This window comes from Salvelinus alpinus, chromosome 12, assembly GCF_045679555.1.
Source record: "Salvelinus alpinus chromosome 12, SLU_Salpinus.1, whole genome shotgun sequence".
In the NCBI taxonomy this organism is placed as follows: Eukaryota; Metazoa; Chordata; class Actinopteri; order Salmoniformes; family Salmonidae; genus Salvelinus; species Salvelinus alpinus.
Genome location: NC_092097.1, coordinates 27,098,266 through 27,108,708, shown reverse-complemented (window position 1 = coordinate 27,108,708; position 10,443 = coordinate 27,098,266). Strand labels below are relative to the sequence as shown.

General features: G+C 42.4%; 1 protein-coding gene across 2 annotated transcripts in view; it reads right to left on the bottom strand.

Annotated features, from left to right (window-relative positions):
* Positions 1-3,649: 3,649 nt before the first annotated feature.
* Positions 3,650-10,443, bottom strand: part of LOC139535791 (S-adenosylhomocysteine hydrolase-like protein 1) — a 57,731-nt gene continuing 50,937 nt past the window's right edge. For both annotated transcript variants that reach the window (XM_071335597.1, XM_071335598.1), the window contains exons 16-17: positions 8,537-8,657; positions 3,650-8,347 (exon numbers count right to left, since the gene is read on the bottom strand). In XM_071335597.1, the coding sequence (XP_071191698.1) occupies positions 8,341-8,347; positions 8,537-8,657 (128 nt within the window). In that variant the 3' untranslated portion in view covers positions 3,650-8,340. The remainder of the gene's footprint in view (positions 8,348-8,536; positions 8,658-10,443) is intronic.

Below are 10,443 nucleotides of genomic sequence, written 5' to 3'. Positions count from 1 at the left end.
ATGTCCTCTGGTCCGTTCGAGTCTGGGTCCCCCTTTAAAAAAAAATATTGGGTTCGGGTCTGATTGTCCTCGGGTCCGGGTCCAATTGTTTTGACCCGAGAAGGCCTATACTTCACACTCCCTCTGACTATGCCCTCCTGCACACTTTCCAAATTGTGGAATCTCCCTTCTACATACTGCTGCCACATGTCCAAATCCTTGGCACTTAGAGCATCGTAGTGGGTTCGGACCAAACACCATCACCGAATAGCTAATATACCCTAGCCTGACCTTATCAGGTAGAAAGTCCATATCAAAGCTCAACAAGACAGACAGCGTATTCTCTGTCTCACTATTTCCACCGGGTCTGTGTCTCACCAAACGGCAGGCATCACAAACACCAGGAATATTATTTCTCATCTTAACCACCTTTACACTCAATGCCACCCCACTGATCACTCCTTTGAGCGGTGCCCTGCTCCGGAAAACAAAGAACGACACAGGTTGAGCCCTGAGATGCATGACGCGGAACACCTGCTGCCTCTGGGCGGAGGATGCAAAAAACATTTATACAAAAAAATCCCCTTCTCAAAACTTTCACAGATGTAACCGTTCCCAACTTGTCATTTACCCAGTTTGAAACAATGTATAGTTCGGCCAAAAAGCAGGAATCCACATTTTTTTTAAATGTCACTCCTACCAGTCCAAAATCATCTCAGGCTCCTCAGGGCAAATATTGGAAGTCTCTACTTCACCCTGGTCAAGCTCACTTCGAAACTCCAACCTACTGGGCATAGATGTCAATTCAGAGTCTATTCCACATTGGTTCAATGTAATTTCATAAAAATTATGTGGAAACAACGTTGATTCAAACAGTGTGTGACCAGTGGGATGCCACTCCCTCCATGGTCACCTGCAACAGGAGACAGGAACTCACACTCAGTAGTTGTTTTGTACTCTTTAACACCATTAGGTATTTATTCAGAAGACAGGTTTGAGCCTGGAGCCTTTCTTCCCATTCTTCCGCCTCTGCGTCATGACTCGCACTCTCATTCACACCCTCAGCAATCTCTTCCCCGACGCAGACCTTCTTACATCTCACTGCCTTTTACAGGTCGGAGTGTGAATTGAACATTTTTGTCACAAAAAAATGGAAAAGGAGAAGAAAAGAAACCCCTACACATCTCAGGAGGCTGCTGAGTGGAGGACGGCTCATAATAATGTGTGGCATGGAGTAAATGGAATGGTATCAAACACATGGAAACCATGTGTTTGTGTTCAATACTATTTCAGTAATTCCGTTCCAGCAATTACTAAGAGCCCATCCTCCCCAATTAAGGTACCACCGGCCGCCTGTGCAACACATATTCAGTCCAAAAAAAATATCCTACTCCAGGCCTGGAAGGATGGAACCACTCCTCTCAAAACCCCCTGTAGATCTTCTGCACTAAAATCTCTTACACCCAATCAGTGCAGTACAGTTGATAATCATAGCAATAAGCACAAGAAATCCTACCTTACTAAAACTCATCCTATCTGGATCTCTCTCTTCAGGCCTACTCACTGAGGAATAGTCTTGAAGGGTCAGTGTTTCTCCCTTTCCTCTCTTAACCTGTGAGTCTGTCACTTCACTTGATACAGATGTTTATTAGCTATCAGTTCCATTATTTCCTGTAGTATTCATGGTCTCTGAACTTGTGGCCTTTATTTTCTGTCTTGCTGTAGCATAATACTACAAGCGGAGAGCAGACTGTGACTCAAAGCGAACAAATTGGTTTTTCATCCAGAAGCTTACTCCAAGACCATTGAAGACAACAACAGTGACTTGACCTACAGAGTCTACAGAGTGCATCTTGGAAGGTGGTGGAAATTGTCACCAGTGATTCTCAGCGTTGGAGCCAACCCTGCAGACTCCCCTGAGGGAGAGGGATCACCAGCATGGATGGCACTTGTTGACCTGATGATGTGGGTGGCGATATCTGTGCTGCAGGACCTTGATGGTACTCCAACCTGGACTCAGGGGTAGACGTAACATAGTAAATGTAAATCCGGTATACCCAAATTAGTATATGTTAAGTTTCGTATGCTATGTATTTATTTTGTGGATGTCCATCATCCATTTTGTATGTTATAAATTCCAATTTGTATATGTTACGAACTGCAAATCATACAATATGTTACGAATTTGAAAAATGATATAATATATAATTGTGGCTAACGTTAGTTAGGTGGCTAATGCTAATGTTAGCTAGGTGGCTAACATTAGCTAGGCTATGGGTTAGGGTTAAGGTTATGAGATAGGTTGAAGGGTTAAGGTTAGAGTTAGCTAACATGCAAAGTAGCTAAAAAGTAGTAAGTAGTTGCAAATTTACTAATTAGCTAAAATGCAACCTTTGGGTTGCTAGATGTTTGCGTTATACGCCCACCCCGACCAATCACCCAACTTTAGTTTTTGCCCACTAATTTAAGTGTCCCGGATTCTATGTAACCATACCAAACTTAACATATCATACTAATTTAAGTGTCCCGGATGTATGTTTACTATGTTATGTATAGTCTATGAGACCAGGGCTGGGTTTCCCAAAAGCATCGTAGCACTAAGGTCGTCTTAATTCCATTTAAATGAAATGGATATAAGATGATTTTAGTGCTAAGATGATTTTGGGAAACCCAACCCAGGCTGGTTACTCTGCACTTCACAGATGTTTTAAATGATACAAAGCAGATGCAGGTCCTATTCTCCAGGCACTCCAATGTGCACTCCATAAATGATGACCTGCTGAGTGTGGCTGCACAGAGAAAAGCCCTGACTGCTGGATTTGGTGAGGCTTCTGGGACTGTCATGACAGCGGTCACTCGAAGTGTCTGTCAGCTGATCACATTTGACTGCAAGACTGGACCCTCCTGTATAAACTTCCACTTTATCTGAGTCCCCTTTTGTCCATGGAGAACTTCTTGTGATTGGTTTCCCAACCATATACACCATTGTGACCAAACTTCTGAACCTAATCTAATGTGGTGCACCAAAGGAGGATTCCACAGCCCTGCAGTCGTTGTAGGATCAGAGGACATGGGGAAAAGAGTAAGCTCTCTATGAATACAATTACAGTATGTTAGTCAGACAAATGTAGTTTAGTGAGTTACAACTGTGGTGTTATGTCCGTTTACAGTTGAGTAAACTGCAGCCTTGTATGCACTTGGCAGATCATTGACACCAGAGGAGAAACCAAGCCTCCAAACAAGTGAGTCAACTAATCACAGAATATATGGATTTGGAGGTAAATAGTTAAGACTTCTTCCTATCCTTCAGGTGATCGTAAATCACCCAAGGGAGATTTCCTCTGCCGTGTTTGGAGGGCAGTGAAGCGAGTTAACCTATGGCTGCTGTAGACGTATCAGGAGCTAGGACTGAAATACAGTCATTGTTGGCCCAGTCTTAAATTTTTTGAAAACAGCAAAATCAAATATTTGTTATACTTTAATCTATATTTTGTCATTTAAAGCATTGTATACATGAATACAATTGTTTATTCATTCCATTTACTGTGTTTTTTCAAATTTGTGTTAGAAAATATTATGCTAAGTAGAAAACCCCCATACAGTTAGTTACAGAAATGGGACTTAACATCACACTTGGTAAAGAATGACTTGAACATTTTTGCACTAGCAGTTTAATTCAAACACAGAAAAGTTTATTAAAGGGATAGGTATACATCAACCAACAGAAAGCAGAAACAGAAATAACAGCATCAGAGAGCATTCAAGTAAATCAATTTGAATTGAGACTCAGCCAGACTACACCAAATAATACACAGAAAAATAATACTTAGTACTGTATAATCTAACATTATGATTTCATTTGCAAAGCTCAAATAAAAGTCCTTAGGTAAAAAGTTAGTTTTGTCGAAACCAGAGATACATAAGCGATTCTCGCATCATGTACGTCTCAGTGATCCTTGCTTCAAATAATAAAGGGTCAACACTTCAGCTCCTCACGCATCACTTGGTTTTGAACACTTGTCAACAAGTGAAACTTGTCATTTGGTATATGGTATTTTCGAGGTGAAATTATAAAAAATGGTTACAAATCAATCACATAAGCATAATAATTATATGTCACTAGAGTTCTTCACTATTTACGTCAGTTGAAGTGAAATTGCAGAGCACTGTTGCATACAACAGCCAAATGACCCTGGACTTGAGCTGGTCAGACAATGTTTTATAAATTGACTATATTTGTCAGTTATTAGGACATCCGGCTAGTCCTTATCATTATGACAGTATGAATGAATAAAAAATATGGAAGATTCATTTAACTAAAACTGAATTTGATAGAGGCATTGTAATCAATGCAGTGCATGTAAAGGAATTCTGGGAGATTGAGTCATTTTACTTTATGGCATGCTTTTGGTAGTGCTATACAGACAATACCCAGGGGAAGAAATTGAAAAATGTACTGTACTTTCAAAAACAATGGTATGTACAAAACAAGTGAATTCAAACTACTTTGTTAACTCACAATGGAAGTAACTTTAAAATGTTGACACATCAAGCAGTTTTGGTACCCCCACAATAAGTACAAATCTTTATAAGAGACCACTAGATTTATGCACAGCTTTGTGCACAGCGATTATATTGCAGAATCAGAACTGTTGGACAGCTTCCAAAGAGGAAGAAAGCAGACAGACATAATCCTACAAGTGATGAATATGTACAGATGAGTCACAAGGCACTGTCACTTGACCAGTAACCAACGTTACGACGCCAATACCCCGCCAACAATGTTCTTTTCACGCATATGTCCTTGCTTGTACTGGCCAACAGCTTTAAGTAGTGCAAAGATGAAAGCGCTTTATCTCACAGTTGCATCAGCTAACATATACACAAATAAAACAGTATCTGTTTCACACAGCTAAAATGGAAGGACAGAAAAGCCTGAAAACCTCAGCAAAAAATAAAATTGTATGCACAGATGTGGTCTGTATTCAATGGACTCGGTGTCCCATGTTAACAGACCAGGGTGACAGTGCATGTCCTTTTAAATGCACAGGTAATACATACATATTATTTACCCTCTAATACTATCAGCGGGTGAAACTAAAAAACACCATAAAACATTCAGTTTGCAGTCTGATGATCATCATTACTCAACTGAAAATCAACTCTCCCTTATGGAGAGTTGGATGGCTGTGTAAGTTTCTTCTTTCTGCTAAAAACTGACAACAGTGACCATGTGATGGTGACATGAAAACAGGCAGGTATGGATGCAGAGAATAGAGGACAACATGGTGATTAGGAACATTAAGAGAAAACAGGATTCACGACACAAAAAATGATACCAGTAACAATAAACTATCAGCCAACTACAATATTTCAAAAATCATTTCAATAAATGCATTTTCACATAATTAGGACCAGAGATGGAGAAATGTCAACTCCACTATTGTCATTTGAGTCCGATAAGACTCCTTTAATGCAAAACATTTCAGTGTTATTACCCTATAACCATGTGAGACTCAATCAAAACCAGTGCCACCTTGGATAATCGCTCTTCTGGTTACACATACCTTTCTGTATCTACGTGTTGGTGAAGATAACTACATTTCTGTACTGTACGTGCATACATGTACTATACAGAAAATACAATACACGTCTGCCTTAGGAGGTTTAGTCAGTAAAAGTAATCATCTTTTCAATTCAATCACATTTCAGCTCTGTTTCAAAGGGAGAGAGGATAGAGCAGTACAATTAACAGCTGGTAATAAACAATCTATGTGGGTATCATGTTTCCAGTAGGAAACGTGACAATGTGTTTAAGGCCCAGTGCAGTCAAACACTTGATTTCCTGTGTTTTATATACACTGCTCAAAAAAATAAAGGGAACACTAAAATAACACATCCTAGATCTGAATGAATGAAATATTCTTATGAATGAAATATTCTTATTAAATACTTTTTTCTTTACATAGATGGATGTGCTGACAACAAAATCACACAAAAATTATCAATGGAAATCAAATTTATCAACCCATGGAGGTCTGGATTTGGAGTCACACTCAAAATTAAAGTGGAAAACCACACTACAGGCTGATCCAACTTTGATGTAATGTCCTTAAAACAAGTCAAAATGAGGCTCAGTAGTGTGTGTGGCTTCCACGTGCCTGTATGACCTCCCTACAACGCCTGGGCATGCTCCTGATGAGGTGGCGGATGGTCTCCCGAGGGATCTCCTCCCAGACCTGGACTAAAGCATCCGCCAACTCCTGGACGTGGCGTTGGTGGATGGAGCGAGACATGATGTCCCAGATGTGCTCAATTGGATTCAGGTCTGGGGTACGGGCGGGCCAGTCCATAGCATCAATGCCTTCCTCTTGCAGGAACTGCTGACACACTCCAGCCACATGAGGTCTCGCATTGTCTTGCATTAGGAGGAACCCAGGGCCAACCGCACCAGCATATGGTCTCACAAGGGGTCTGAGGATCTCATCTCGGTACCTAATGGCAGTCAGGCTACCTCTGGCGAGCACATGGAGGGCTGTGTGGCCCCCCAAAGAAATGCCACCCCACACCATGACTGACCCACCGCCAAACCGGTCATGCTGGAGGATGTTGCAGGCAGCAGAACGTTCTCCACGGTGTCTCCAGATTCTGTCACGTCTGTCACATGTGCGTGTGAACCTGCTTTCATCTGTGAAGAGCACAGGGCGCCAGTGGCGAATTTGCCAATCTTGGTGTTCTCTGGCAAATGCTAAACGTCCTGCACGGTGTTGGGCTGTAAGCACAACCCCCACCTGTGGACGTCGGGCCCTCATACCACCCTCACGGAGTCTGTTTCTGACCATTTGAGCAGACACATGCACATTTGTGGCCTGCTGGAGGTCATTTTGCAGGGCTCTGGCAGTACTCCTCCTGCTCCTCCTTGCACAAAGGCGGAGGTAGCGGTCCTGCTGCTGGGTTGTTGCCCTCCTACGGCCTCCTCCACGTCTCCTGATGTACTGGCCTGTCTCCTGGTAGCGCCTCCATGCTCTGGACACTACGCTGACAGACACAGCAAACCTTCTTCCCACAGCTCGCATTGATGTGCCATCCTGGATGAGCTGCACTACCTGAGCCACTTGTGTGGGTTGTAGACTCCGTCTCATGCTACCACTAGAGTGAAAGCACCGCCAGCATTCAAAAGTGACCAAAACATCAGCCAGGAAGCATAGGAACTGAGAAGTGGTCTGTGGTCACCACCTGCAGAACCACTCCTTTATTGGGGGTGTCTTGCTAATTGCCTATAATTTCCACCTGTTGTCTATTCCAATTGCACAACAGCATGTGAAATTTATTGTCAATCAGTGTTGCTTCCTAAGTGGACAGTTTGATTTCACAGAAGTGTGATTGACTTGGAGTTACATTGTGTTGTTTAAGTGTTCCCTTTATTCTTTTGAGCAGTGTATATTTCTAGACTGAGGTTGGAATAAGGCTGTGGAATTGTTAAAATTACAATAATGCCCTTTTAGTGTAAGAGCTGTTTGAAAAGACTCCCTGATGACATCACCAGACGGTAAATTAGTCAATAGACCAATAAGAAAGAGAGTTCCAAACCTTTCTGACAATAACAGCTAGTTTTCGGCTTTCCCCTACCAACTCACACCACTCCCTGACAGTCTTAGCAAAATTCTTGCTTGAGAAATTGCTCTTTGCTAAGAAGCTGTTCGTTTTCAATTAAAATAGTAAAAAAAGAAAAGAAACAATCACAGTAAGGTACTTCATTGTTACCCAGAAATTATTAGATATTGAGATACAAACGGCTGCATTGGACCTTTAAATGCGGTTGGGACTTCTAGTGTAGAGGCCATTTCTCCCTGTTCCCCTGGCTGGAATGTAATTATTTGAGAAGCGTGCAGTGACGTCAATGCAGAAAAGAAATAAAAATCTCAATCACAACTATCCCCTTCCCTACACAATCATTTGGCACAATAATATAAACATAAACATAAATCAAACTACTGATAAACCACCAAAAAAATGTATATTCTAGTGGAGAGTGGGTATGAAATCAGACTTCTGTAGAAAAAATAAATCTCTAGCAGAGAGTAAAGGTTAAGTGGTGTACTTTCAATTAGTCATTCATGGCCAGTGGGATCCTGCGTATTGGTTTCTTAGAGGAGGTGTGTATTTACAGAACTGATGGTGAAACTAAACACACAAAACAGCAAGTGAAACAGGGTAACATTTACTGAAGATGACGGAATAGAGCTTGATTTGAAAACAAAAACACTGTCTTTAAAAAATTTAATATAGATTTCATTATCTTCTGGTCATCCAGGCCTTGTCCAAGTCAAGGAGTGCAGAGTTGTGGTCCATTTATGCAAGCTAATACCTGTGAATACCAAAAAATAACAAACCTAGCAGTCAAATGTTTGTACTGAATAGCATACAAACCTTTACTTAGCTCGATTAGACCAATGAGGACATGTATGTTGTGGCTGTGGGGATCCATTGCAGATAAATCGTACATAAATCTGACATTTGGGTGTCATTTAAAGGGATCTTAAATTGATGATTGTACCTGTAGTAGTTGGGTTTGAATGGGCCATTCTTGTTGAGACCCAGGTACTTGGCCTGCTCATCTGAAAGCTCAGTCAGGTGGGCATCAAAGGTGGGCAGGTGCAGGCTGGCAACATACTCATCTGAGACAATCACAACACACATACAATTATAGAAGTGATAAACAATGTTTTATTTTATTCAATGTAACGATTTGTGTCAACGTAACGGAATGCCTCATTCATGTCATCAGTGGGCATAAGTAGGGCTTCAGAAACCAGTGGACGTTGTTTGAACAGCTTATCCAAAACAAGCACTTGTGAAACAGTATGATTATGTCCACATTCTCAGAGGGAGTGATTAAACAGCTAGAGCAGGAATTGCTGCGTTCTGTCAAATCAAATCAAATTTTATTGGTCACATACACATGGTTAGCAGATGTTAATGTGAGTGTAGCGAAATGCTTGTGCTTCTAGTTCCGACCATGCAGTAATATCTAACAAGTAATCTAACAATTTCACAACAACTACCTTATACACACAAGTGTAAAGGAATGAATAAGAATATGTACATATAAATATATGGATGAGCGATGGCCAAACGGCATAGGCAAGATGCAGTAGACAGTATAGAGTACAGTATATACATATGAGATGAGTAATGTAGGGTATGTAAACATTATATAAAGTGGCATTGTTTATAGTGGCAAGTGATACATTTATTACATCCAATTTTTATTCGTAAAGTGGCTAGAGATGAGTCAGTATGTTGGCAGCAGCCTCTCAATGTTAGTGATGGCTGCCCCCGGTGATGCGTTGTGCAGACCTCACTACCCTCTGGAGAGCCTTGCGGTTGTGGGCGGAGCAGTTGCCAAACCAGGCTGTGATACAGCCCGACAGGATGCTCTCGATCGTGCATCTGTAAAAGTTTGTGAGTGTTTTTGGTGACAAGCCAAATTTCTTCAGCCTCCTGAGGTTGACGAGGCGCTGTTGCGACTTCTTCACCACGCTGTCTGTGTGGGTGGACCATTTCAGTTTGTCCGTGATGTGTACGCCGAGGAACTTAACACTTTCCACCTTCTCCACTACTGTCCCGTCGATGTGGATAGGGGGGTGCTCCATCTACTGTTTCCTGAAGTCCACGATCATCTCCTTTGTTTGTTGACGTTGAGTGTGAGGTTGTTTTCCTGACAGGGCCCTCACCTCCTCCCTGTAGGCCGTCTCGTCGTTGTTGGTAATCAAGCCTACCACTGTAGTGTCGTCTGCAAACTTGATGATTGAGTTGGAGGCGTGCATGGCCACGCAGTCATGGGTGAACAGGGAGTACAGGAGAGGGCTGAGAACGCACCCTTATGGGGCCCCAGTGTTGAGGATCAGCGGGGTGGAGATGTTGTTTCCTACCCTCACCACCTGGGGGCGGCCAGTCAGAAAGTCCAGGACCCAGTTGCACAGGGCGGGGTCGAGACCCAGGGTCTCGAGCTTAATGACGAGTTTGGAAGGTACTATGGTGTTAATGCAGAGCTGTAGTCGATGAACAGCATTCTTACATAGGTATTCCTCTTGTCCAGATGGGTTAGGGCAGTGTGCAGTGTGATCGCGATTGCGTCATCTGTGGACCTATTGGGGCGGTAAGCAAATTGGAGTGGGCCTAGGGTGGAGGTGATATGATCCTTGACTAGTCTCTCAAAGCACTTCATGATGGCGGAAGTGAGTGCTACGGGGCGATAGTCATTTAGCTCAGTTACCTTAGCTTTCTTGGAAACAGGAACAATGGTGGCCCCCTTGAAGCATGTGGGAACAGCAGACTGGGATAGGGATTGATTGAATATGTCCGTAAACACACCAACCAGCTGGTCTGCACATGCTTTGAGGACGCGGCTAGGGATGCTGTCTGGGTCGGCAGCCTTGCGAGGGTTAACACGTTTAAATG